The sequence below is a fragment of the Neopelma chrysocephalum genome, unplaced genomic scaffold, assembly GCF_003984885.1.
Source record: "Neopelma chrysocephalum unplaced genomic scaffold, ASM398488v2 Primary Assembly neopelma1_96821, whole genome shotgun sequence".
Taxonomy (NCBI): Eukaryota; Metazoa; Chordata; class Aves; order Passeriformes; family Pipridae; genus Neopelma; species Neopelma chrysocephalum.
The window spans coordinates 1,911,896-1,924,141 of record NW_020925465.1 but is presented as its reverse complement, the minus strand read 5'-3'; the positions used below and the strand labels follow the sequence as shown (position 1 = coordinate 1,924,141).

Below are 12,246 nucleotides of genomic sequence, written 5' to 3'. Positions count from 1 at the left end.
GTACTGTGGACAAGGCCCAAAAAAGAGAAATGGAGTGAAAGAAAGAAAAGATAGATTTAGACTGAATGTGAAGGAAAAGAGACCTTCTGAGACCTCACAGACTTGGGTTTATGGAGATGGTTTCCTAAGCAGCACAATGGAATGTAACACTGATCTTTAAACCATAAGAAAATGCCCAGCAGCGACCAATTCGGCCTGTTTGGGCTGTTACATTAGATAACCTCAGACTGAGACATCAGGCCTCTCTATTCTTGTCTGTGAGATATTGCCTGGCAATTTGTGCACATCAATGAAATCACAGGCTCTATCCTTACAGTGCTGAAAAAGCGGGTGTTGATATCTGGGCTATCCTTGCTGAATAACCATTTTGCTATGACCTTTTGATACATACAGTGCAGTACTGCAGAGCTGCAGAGTCATACTAACCCTTACTTCTCTAGCACTGAGCTTTGTGTGTGTGTTGCTGCCTTCCTGTCCTGCACACCTTTCCTCCTACAAGTGCAGGCAACTTGGTTGCAGTAACACTGCCTCGCTTTTACACCGTGCACTTCATTCACGGATTTCAAAGGATTTCTCTTACAGCACTATAAGAGGATACAGGTGCTGTATCACTATTCTACTAAGATGTTACAGGCTGGAGACAGCTGGCATTGACTCCAGGTCCTTGCAGAGTGTTGCTGTTTCTAGGACATGCATGTCTCCGACATGTCTCCATGTAAACTGTCCTTTACTTAATGTGAGGGGCTCAGTACTCTCCCTGACTGAGGAGTTGAGTACTAGTAGTTTGCAACATGGTCAGTTTATGTTTTAAGCAGGACTTTTCAGTAAATTTGACCCCATCCTGGCCCAGTAGATGACCCACTGTGTGCTAAGAACACTTTGGAAAGAGTTAGTAATAATCTGAGTGGCTCCAAAATCTCTTCATCTGCTGCAGCCTTGCAAGGGAAAGCACCTGGCTTATTATTAGCTCTTCTCTCCAGAAACCACCCCTTGCAGGCCCTTTTATTAGCAGTCCCCATAACAGCAATGCCTAAAGCTACTTGTCAAAAAGCCAGGATTGCTGCAACTACAGACCCACGATTCTCTCCACTGGCTGTAGGTCGGGATAGTGTGCAGTCACAGCTGTCCTGGGGGCCCCAAGAGATGAAGCCAGCATTTTAGAAGATACTTTGAGGACAGGGCAACTGGAAGGGCTAATACTTTCTTTCCTGACAAAATCTGGCCCTCCTTCCTTCGAAAAGTTTGGGGATGTTTTTTTTTTAGTTCAAATTGCACAGTTATTCTTTGGCAGCCTGAGGGCTCTGATACCAGCCAAATTCTCTTAGAAGAGTGTAATTATCATCATAGTTACAACACACCTATCGCAATTTAAGGAAAAATATGTAGCTAAAGGTAGCCAGGGACAAATATTTACTTTCTTCAGCCAAGCAATCAGGATTTAGGATCTCCAGTGTAGCAAATTTGTTGACTTTGAATAAGAAAAAAATCCATCTGGCTGGGTCATGAAATGAGAGAAATGAAGCATTATTTAGAATCTTGCTGAGCACACTTTTAGCTTGTTTTAGGTTTTGTCCTACTGGCTGTGCCTTTAGGGGCAAGGCAATCACCACATTCAGTGTGGAGCAGAATGCTTGTGCATCATGGCTGCCTGTGAAATAAATTCCCCTTTCACGAAGACTAATTTTTTTTCCTACCTTAGGTCCCAAATTTCATTAATGCTACACTTCCAGCCCGTGAACACATTACTGCACAAGAGACAGACAGCTACTTCCGTCAGGAGCTCATCTACAAGCGAAATGAGCGAATGGGCAGGAGGGTGAAGGACCTGCTGGAAGAGCACCCAGAAAAGAGTTTCTTCTTTGCCTTTGGAGCTGGTATGTGATTGAGGTGCCGTTCAACCTGAACACATTCTTCCCATGTCCGTTAGAAGCTTTTTACAGCTGCTTGTCTCAGTTTAAAGAAAGGTCAGTATTTTTACCATGGTGGACACAGAACTCAGCTTTTCCCCTGTAGTTGTACCTTAGTGGGAAAACCTTATCAGTGTATCACTGTTTATCTTCAGTATGCAAAGAGCTCATAGTGTACGCGCTTATTACAATATCTGTTCATTACAGACATTTTTTATATGTATAGCCAAAGATAGTGAATCAACTACAGTGCACATACAGAAGGAACAGCTCATTGACATAAACACATGGTTATGTCTGGGCAAACAATACAAAGAGATAGGAGGAATAGGGAGCTGAGATGAAAGGCAGCAATGCAGAGGTTGCACCAGTGCTTAAATTAACCTTTCAAGAACACATTCAAAAGAAGAACATGCCAAACTGTGTGAATCTAAGGGGTTTGATAAATGCAAGGGGGGAAGCAGAGCGCAGAGCCCAATTTCACCTTTCTCTTCCTCCTGCAGCTCTTTATTTCTTTCACTGTGCTTCCACAACTAAAAGGAAGTTGTGTCTGCTACTGTTTTTGAGCAGCACATTGGACCCACTTAGGGAAAACCTACTCCATTTTCTGCCTCTTAGCAGCCAGCAGGACTTTACAGGCACACCCAGCAGCACATCCAACTCCATGAGGCTAACACCTGCACTTCAGACTAGGGCTGGACGGAGGGTATAAACAGGATTGGTTTGCCATGACTCCCATCCTTTTTTCTAGCTCCAGGGAAGAGAAGAAGTGAGGATCAATGTTAGAAAAGACAGGTGCTAATTCCCAGAGAATTATCACATTCCCACCACCATGAACCATATGGCCCTTTGGAAAGGGGGAGAACTGAAACAGGTGTCAGTATCCATCTGTGATTTTCTGGTCTCAGTACATACTGCTTTAGTGAGGATGGAAGATCTAGACAAGGCAAGGAAAATATTTACTTAAACACTTGAAAACATTTGTATTCAAAGTCTGTGGGAATTTATGCGCTTGCAGCCGTTAGCTGTGGTCACAAACTTACCGTAACAGGGGGTCCTGTATGCGAGAGCAGGGAGGTAACCAAAGGTGGCTGACAATGTTTGTTCAGACACTTGTGAAGATTGTAACCTGTCCTCTCCCTGCAGTATTGCTGCTCTGCGCAACTCACTGCCACAAAGAATGCTGAAGCAGGCACTGGTTGTGCAGATTTTGGTGTTGTCTGTCTGTAGGTTAAGGACAGCACTTTGCTGTACTCCACTGCTGATGTTCTGATTGCATTTGTCCCTGCTGGGCTGATGTATCTAACCAAAGCACATGCCAGCCCCAAGGGCCAGTTGTGTCAGTTGCACGTAGCTAGTCTTCTGTCAGGAGGACAGTCATAGATATTTGGGCTTCAGTTACTGCACCACAACTTGGGTGATGAGCAGCCCATGCTGATGGACGGATGTGGATGCATGTGTCACTCTGGGTCTATCTTGTCCCCAGAGCAGGATCCTCTGAGAGAAGAGAACCTCTTCCACTCCTTGCACACACTCTGCATCCCAACAGCTGCAAATCACATGTTTTTAGATGGTTTTGTGTCATTTGTTTCACATCCCATCAGTTTTCTTCTGATCCTGCTATTCTGCCCCAGTCTGTCTTCAATGTCATTGGGGTGCACAGTGCTGCCCCAGAGCCCAGAAGCACTGCAGAAGCAGATCAGATCCTTGTCCTTCTCAATCTCTCTTGTTCTCAACTTTCATGACATTCTTAAAGTCTCTTCCCATCCTTTCTGGGTTCCTGCTTTCCTCCTTCCTCTTATTTTCCCTTTTCTAGTGTCCCGATTGCCAGCATCGCTATACTGCAGCACTTCCTGTAGCCTTCGTCCTGTATGAACACCCTTAATCTGTGGCTTATGTTCATGTGGCTTGATCTCTGAGCACTCGGTGTGCTCTTCTCATGCTTTTTCATCATGCTTCTGAATCCAGACAGGTTCCCTATCTCTGGGGACACTGGATTGGTTTTGAAACTGTCTCTAATTACACTCCGGCTTTGAAACCAGTCTATCCTCTGTTCTCTGCTCTTCCAAATAGTTCTATTCAAAGAATAGTGCCAGCCTCCCACTTTTAGCAGCTCAATTCCTCATTATGCCCATGTTTAACTGCATGAGTATTTTGGGGTGGGGGTGTGTGTGTGTGTGTTTTTTCTTTTTGTTTGTTTCGTATTAAGTGTCTAAATGAGAAGTAACATTACAGGATCTATTGCAGAAAACAGATCAATTTCTACAGATTACTGAGGTTTCCTAAGTGCACATTACAATTATGATTGCATTCTTTTATTTTTTTCCAGCAAGTTAATTTAGCCTTTTGCATATGCAGATTGTTGTATGTGATAGATAATTATGTAGAAGATTTATTTTTATGCTGGTAAGCAGTGAAGATTAACAAATATCTTATGACCAGTTTTGAGCATTGCTTGAGTATTGCACTGCTGTTAATTACTGGAAGAAAGTTCCAGGAAAGTGCTTACATAAGGCAGGTTAGAATGACCTGGAAGAAAAGAGAAGAAAAAGGAAGGCCATAGAAATGGGAATAAATCATGACTGCATGGTGCTTTTCCCTCTTCCAACCACCAGTGAAAAAAGTATCTTCTAGCCATGGCTTATAAACTGCAGGACAAGGTTGCACTAAAGCAGCAGTAGGATTTTGAAGGGTGTCCATGTTAGAAGGGGAGAAAAGACTTTTAGTTGTTTTCTTTCCAGACTTTTTTACCCTGTGCCTTTTTATTTTTAAAACAGCTTGGCTTTTTGTAAGGAAAGTAAATTTTTTTCCATTAACCAAACTCCATTGAAAAAAGAGCTTTTATCATTAATTATATGTAAACAAGGTCATGGTTTGTGGTGACTGTGGTATTACAAATACCTTCACTTATTATGTAAACTGCTTTGGTATTTTTATTTTAAATGGAGGAAAATAGTGATTTTTATTTTTTTTTTACATTCCAACTGGATTGATGGGATTTGGAGATGTGTAATACATTGTACAAAAAAAAATCTGTCTCTTTCCAGGTCTTAATATAGCTCCATGGCTATAGATGCTAATTTCTTACATGGAATTATATGTGGTAATGTGGACTGTAATAGATTTGATCATTAGAATCAGTGTATTTTATGCTTTTGCTATATTTTAACAGATCAGACAAACTCCCCCTACATTCTGTCAAAAATGCTTCACAGTCAGAGCTCATTGCTGGAACTATTTTTGTCTGGAAGTAATTTGCACGAAAGTGGAGAACTAAAAAATAACAGATTTTGTTGAAAAGATCCAAAAAAAGCTTTGCTTCTGGCCAAAGTTGCAAACACGCAAAGCTTCAAGCCAAAATAAGTCTGTTTGAGGGAATTAGAGGAAAGCATGGGAAGAGAGAGTTGGTAATACCAGCAGCATTCCACTAGGTTCAGTGAGGGTTTTATCTGTGGCCAGACATTTTTGTATGGTGGCACTACAGCTACAGGCCAGACCTACTCCCTGTTGCCAGCAGTAGAGCTTGTGAAGCTAAGCCAGATATAATCTTTCACCAGCAGTCTTCCTTCTACATGCATTTCTAATTTCTCTGAACTGTAAGTGGAGCATTCAGGATCTGAATGCTAAGCCAACGCAGGTCATCACATGTGTGATTCCACGGCCAGCCAGCTAGTTTCTGGTTTGTCTAGGAAGTGCACATTGACATAGAGAGGGCTGTGCTGTCCTGCTGTGCTGTAGAGAGTTTTACTGTTTGTCCAGGTCTCACAAGGGTGCTGCGTGCTGGCTGAACCTTCCCAGAATCAAGGGATTGTTGATACTGATAGGCACCTCTGGAGATCACCTGGTCCACTCCTCTGCTCAAAGCAGGATCAAACAGAGCAGTTTTTCTAGGACTGAAGTCCGGTCAGGTTCTGAGTATGGGCAAGGATGAGGTCTCCAGAATCTCTCTGCACAACCTATTCCAGTATACAACCATTAAAGACGCTTTTTCTTATGTTTAGATGGGATTTCCTGTATGTCAATTTGTGTTCATTGCCCCTTGTCCTTTCATGGGACCGAGAAAAGTTCTGCTCCATCTGTTTTGCAACCTTCTATCAGGTATTTATACAACAATTATACCCCCTAAGCCTTCTCTTGTCCAGGCTGAACAGTCTCAGCCTCTTCTCATATGACATATGCTCTAGTTGTTCATTATCTTTGTGGCTTTGCTGCAGTCTCTGCAGAACATCCACATCTCTTTTGAACTGGGGAGCTCAGAGCTAGGCACTGGACGCAGATGTATATCACCAGGGCCGAGGAGCAGGGAAGGATCACCTCCCTCAATCTGCTGGTCTACATGACTGGTCTGTTGGAATGTTCCTGATGCTTCTCTGCACAAAGTGAAACCCGGGACCTCTAGTCACAGGAACATGAGATTCCTGAAGGCTGGTTTGTCCACTAGAGAAAGTAACAACAGCATTAAGAACTTGACCTTTTCTATATTCATTGTCATCGGATCTCCTGCCCCCTTCAGCACTTGGATGATACTTATGTAGTTAGTGGAAGCATTCCTTGTTTCCCTTGATGTTTCTAAGCAGATTCAGCTCTAGGTGAGCTTTGCTTCAGCGTGGTCATTTTATTCTAGGAAATAGCACAGCTTGTTTTCTTCAGCTTACTTACAGAGTCTGTTGAAGAGGCTAAAGAATGACAGAAAAAAGTGTTGCGTTTGGTTTTTTTTTTTAATGCATGAGGAAGCATATTTAGAGGGATGAGATCCTGACTTTATTATGACAGGCAAGGCCTCTGGTGAAGCTAGAGTTTCCAGGAACCAAGTTTAAATTCCCTTTAGTCTCTCCTGCCTCTTTGAACAGTTGAGAAACTCCAGAAATGCCAGTTCATGAATAAGAAGTACAGAGGGATCTAAAATGCCTTATATCCCTGTGGAAGAAATTAGTGACTTCAGTGAGAGATGCTGGATGATTTGACAACCTCAGAAGCTGGTCCTCTTAATCTTGTAAACACTGGAAAATTCCTTTTTGTCTCAGAGCTATTTTTTTTGTTGCTCCTGAAAAAAACCATAATTCTGAGGCTTTAAAGTATAGTGGATGTTGGCCAGCCACCATTAACACAAAGAAAAGAAAGATGATGGTGAGAACTTCTTCAGCAACTATTTCTTCTGATTACTAAAGGAAATAACGAGTATGTTTATTTAGCATTAGTCAGACCATATGGATTTCAAACCTCCAGGGACTGACTGTTTTTTTTTCCCCAGTCTTTACTCCCCACCCCCCACCAAGACCTCCCAGAAAGAAGAATTGTTATGAGCAGATTGATGATCAATATCTGAACTAGCAGTCCAGCTAGCACCTCCAGATCTGAGTTGTCTTCTTCCCTGTACCTGATTCAACTGATACTCACTAAACTAAAGCTAGCTCTCAGATGTTTGATGTGACCCAACAACATGCAGAAGGATTTGGAGATCACTGTAGAAGCATAATTGACCCTGTCTGAGCTGAAGATGGATGTGTAACCTTTAGTCTCAGCCTCCTCGTCAAGCAAAAGAGAGAGCATGCTACTGCCAGTGCTTACCTCAGAGTCTGCTGTGGTCCACCAAATGGCTTCCTGCAGCTTCTCTAAGTTTTAAAGGCGGTCCTCAAGATGTGAGAAACCGGTCAGTTATGTGCCCAGTGCATTGGATGGCATGTCTGATGCCTTTTCCCTAGTCCCTTATGTCATGAAAAGCTAAAAAATAAAAGGAAAAGTATAGTTTTCCAGGGAAAAGTGGAACTGTACTGAGTCTGAATGGTGTGTCAGGTGGTACTGTTTCCAGGTAGAGCTGTTCACTGTTACTTCTTGAAATTTGCTGCCCCATCTGGCATTCTTGGATGGGAAATTATGCAAGAGGAACAAGATTTATTTTCTCTGGGTAAGAAAAGATTAGAGAAAGGACCTGAGGACCTGTCAGCAGTGGGTGTGAAAAATAGTCAACAGTGCTGAGCCCAGGATGTGCCTGTCCAGCTTGTGTAGGTGTTTACATCTGTAAAACTAAACCAAACAAAAACCTGCCATGGGAATATGAAAGTTGCTCAAGTGAATGTGATAACACTTTGAAATTCAGAACCCAGCATGGAAACTTTGAACCTGCCATCAGTACATTTGAGACTGGAGATGAGTGTGCACAGGGAATGTAAATATATTTATGCCTTATGTAAAAGATTGTAAATGTGTAATGAAAAAGTTCATGAAAAGTCCATAAGAAGCTGAATCTTCATAGATCCTGGAAGAGGACAGAAAAAAAAAAAGGGGAGAGAGGAGGGGGGGAAAGCTAGTGTAGTGATGAAACAGATTTAAAAAAAACAGATCAAATTAATTTTGTGGGGCCACCTCATTTTTCTCTGGGCACAAAGGGCTTGCTGATTGCCTGCTTGCTTCTGTCCCTGGAATGCAGCATTGTTTTGGCTTCCTTATGTAGGAGGAAAGGCCGAGTGCCTGAAGGTGTGCCTGTACCTCTGTAATCTGAGAATGCCAGATACAATCCAGCAGCTTTGAGAATGTTTTCCTTAGTAGCCTCTTTGAGTCTGCAGAATGCTAATGACAGGGTTTATTAGAACAACAACCCCCAAAGGGCATAGATAATGTTGTGTGGAGGTAGGCCCCACATCCAAAGCCCCAGGGTTCACATGAAGGGCACTACTCTTGACATCTCTTGACACGTGAAATGAAGAAAGCTTTGCATTTCTGCATTAGAGGCGGTAGCCTCTGTTCCACCATATTAGTGCAACCATCAAAATCAGCCAGGCCAAAAAACTCTGCTGTTTATGCTCAAGTGCTGACAGTCAGGTCACCCTCAGGCTGCCTATCAGTGCTGGGCTTACCCATTGCTACCTTTACTGGGCAGCTATAGCAGAAAAACTTTCGTCGTGTAATGTGTGTTTTAAGCGAGTGGGATTTAAAGTCCTTAATAACTTCTTTTATGGAAGGAAGCAGTGGTGTGCAATGGAAGCAGATCCAGTGGCGGAGGTGGCTGTGAGTACTGTAGCTCTGACATTACACTGGTAATTCCTGCCCTTACTGGTAACATCGTGCTGGCTGCTCATGTAGTCACCTACATGAGGGTCTGCTTGCCTAATGAACCTAAGGCTTTAGCAGTGGAAAGTTCTCAGTAAATGCCAGCAGAGAGGGAGCCCCAGTGGGCTGCCTGAAGATAAGCTTTCCTCTTAACTCAGTTTTCACAAAATAAGCAGTATGGGGTTGTAAACTTTTATGTTAACTTTTCCATAAATTTGGCCTTATAATTTGAAAAACCTTTTTCTAACTTGAGTTTTTGGAGGAGGCTATCAGGAAGTTTGGCTTTGCCCAAGGGTAAAAATGGGAAACCTTAGGACCAAAAATACTAATGTCTTACATTTAAGAGACCTCATTTTTGACAGAATGGGGTAGATAAAAACTACCTTCTTATCTTTCACAAGAAAAAATTCCTTCATTTTTTCTCATGCAAACTAACTTCAGATGTTCATTTTCTATGGTATTAGGCCATTTTTCCCCTATTGTGCAAGGCCTTCATCATCAACTATTTTCAGAAGTTGTATAGGTGAGTTAATTAGCAAAGCACATCGCTTTTGAGGAAATGGAAGTTGTTTTTTTTCGTCCTGAGTGAATGCAGGTTTGAGTCACTTTCTTTAAGTCTCTTCATGTCTGGTGGAAGTTCATGACTGTTCCATGGTCATGCCCACCAGATTCTCCCCTTTGGTTTGAGAGCTGTGAAGTATGATCCACTAAGATTTTGAATAAAAAAAAAGATTTCCATGAAATCACATCTTTTGAAGACAAACATTTGTCATGGCCTAAGTGGAGTAAAACCTCAGATTCAATGTTTGTGGAGCAGTATTTCATTAATATTTCATGTCGTAGGTAGTCACAGGAAGGATTACATTTGGAAGTCTGCAGTCTCCTGCACTTAATGGGAATTTGGAAAATCTTTAAGTTGACTTACATTACCACTAGAGGCACTTCACCCCTTCAATTTTTATCATTTCCTTCTGCCTGTAGCACCACATCTGTAAAGAGTATCATGCTCTTAGTTCTTTGGTTTATATTCTGGTATCTGAACTTTTCAGGACTTGGAAATACTGTTAGAAGCAAGATTCTGCTGGATCTAGTGTTACATGTTTTACATTTGATACTGTTTTAACTTAAATGGCAAATTTGGAATTCCAGTCACTATATGACTGACCTCTGTTTTCTATATATTGCTTGGGTTATCTAGTGTAACTGCAGAAAATTTGCTCCTCATTCTGGGAGAAGTGAAGTGCAGCCTTGCTATACCTGGGTGAATGGTGCTCATGCTTGAAAAAAGTCTTCCTCTTGAGAAGTGCATACAGAAAGCAAGGGTCTGAAGGAAACCCATTTGTAACTAAGTCAATTACATCACCTACTTTCCTTCTTCTGCTTTGAATCATATTAAATATTCCATCTAGCTTTTTTTACTCCATAACTTTTACTAACTGGATTAAAATTACTCCATCTTCTGCATCCCAACATGTAGCTTAAGAGCGTTAATTGTGTGTACGTGAGAGGTAAAGTGATGAAGAATGGTAGGAGATGATCATTGCCATAGGCATTTCTAGGAAGTTTCTAAATAATTTTAAGATCCGTACATTCTTGAAAGTATTTGTTTCAGTGCTCCATAGAATCTTTGGCACCAAAGGTCCATTTAAGCACTCCGAGTCCAGATAAACATTGAGCTTTATGATGCTCACAGTGGCTAGAATAAATTGTGCCATTTTGTGGTTGCACTGTTATAACCACGTGCTACAGTTGATCCCACCACATCTTGGAGGTCAGCAGTCCAGATTGGGTTTCCTAACAAACAGTTTGGTGTCTTTACATGCATGTTCAGTGATTCATTGTCTTGGGATGTTTGTAAATAGTGAGGTCCTGACATGTTTCTGGGGCAGATGGGAAGTGCCATCTTTCTACAAAGGAAAACATAGAATTATGTGTGCTTGTGGGTTTCTTTTTACATGGCTCTAAGAGAAAGTCAAGGAACTTTGTTCATCTGCTTGGAATAGTCAATTTAGTTGAAATTCAGAGAGGAAAGTAATTTTGATCAGTCTTACAGACTCGATTTCTACAAAAACTAAAATTTAGGAACAGAAATAGAACTTCAGTTTTGCAATACTTCCTTGTTCCTTTCCTTAGATGCAGAAAATGATCAGCCTCGCAATGGCTTAAATTTGGGTTCAGGAACCTCTACTGAAACCCACAGTTATCTAGACAAAAGCACCTGTGCATGCACTGGCAGTAAAAGCTGCAAGCAGGAGACATATGTTTCAGGGCAATAGTGGTAGCCTGTGTTCTACAGGAATGTGTATTGCTGGTGAGGAAGGTCAGGAGTGCACAATGTGTGTCCGAGTGCGTGCCAAAGTCTGCAAGTGCGTGCTGGTCAAACAGCATTGTTCCTCAGGCACACTGCCTGTTTGTGGTCCCTGCATGCCACCTCCTTTCAGTGCAGATTAAAGGCTGGGGTCTTATTTACTCTCCAGCAGAGTGCATGGCTGAGCTGGTGCACACAACAGCTTCTTAGTTTCTCTTTGAGCTTGAACACAGAAGAATAGAGATTCATGGCTCCCCACCCCCTGCCAGAGTAAATTGACCTCTTGGAGGCATCTCTTCACCTAGTGGTGTGAGGATAATGCAGGGCTGGATACAGAAAGAAAAGAGCAGGCTTTCTGATGGGACAGAGCCCAAGGCTTTTCTTTTGGGAGGCATTCAAGTGTGTGAGGCTAAAATAGAAAACAGGTGAAAGAGGCCTACTCCCTGTGATGTAACTTTCATTTAAGTCTCCCTTGCAGCAATAGCTGCTTGATCTCAAACTTCGGAGAGTGAATCTTTCTCATGTTTCTTCCAGTTGGTTTTGGCTATCTGATCTCTTTTTGTGATGGTCCCTAGAAAAGAGGTAGAAGTCCTGACTCTAGAGAGGCTCCTGTTGGGACCCTGTACCTCAATCCCTCACCTTTCTGCCTCTTTTAATTTTACATCTTGTTTGGCTGAACCTGTAGATCCTCTTGGCCCCAGACAAGCTCTGTCTCATGGAGCACACGTGGCCCACCTTTCGGATAACAAACACTGCACCTCCTAACCCTTTCTTGTACCTAACCTGAGTGGCTCCTGATTGCTCACATCCTGTGAACAATCCAATATCACACGTTTGTATTTGTAGGCATCTGTTTTGCACCTATTTATTCATTTGGTCAGTTCTCTTTTGCACAATATTAACACATCATTTTTCTTTCACACGCAGACACAGCTCATTGCCTTGGCAACAATGAGCAAAGACACTCTGTGAAGGTATGTACAC

General features: G+C 42.2%; 1 protein-coding gene across 1 annotated transcript in view; it reads left to right on the top strand.

Moving 5' to 3' along the window:
* Positions 1-12,246, top strand: part of TRABD2A (TraB domain containing 2A) — a 68,606-nt gene that overhangs the window by 44,225 nt on the left and 12,135 nt on the right. Inside the window, exon 5 of the mRNA XM_027670270.1 lies at positions 1,700-1,874. Within this exon, the coding sequence (XP_027526071.1) occupies positions 1,700-1,874 (175 nt within the window). The remainder of the gene's footprint in view (positions 1-1,699; positions 1,875-12,246) is intronic.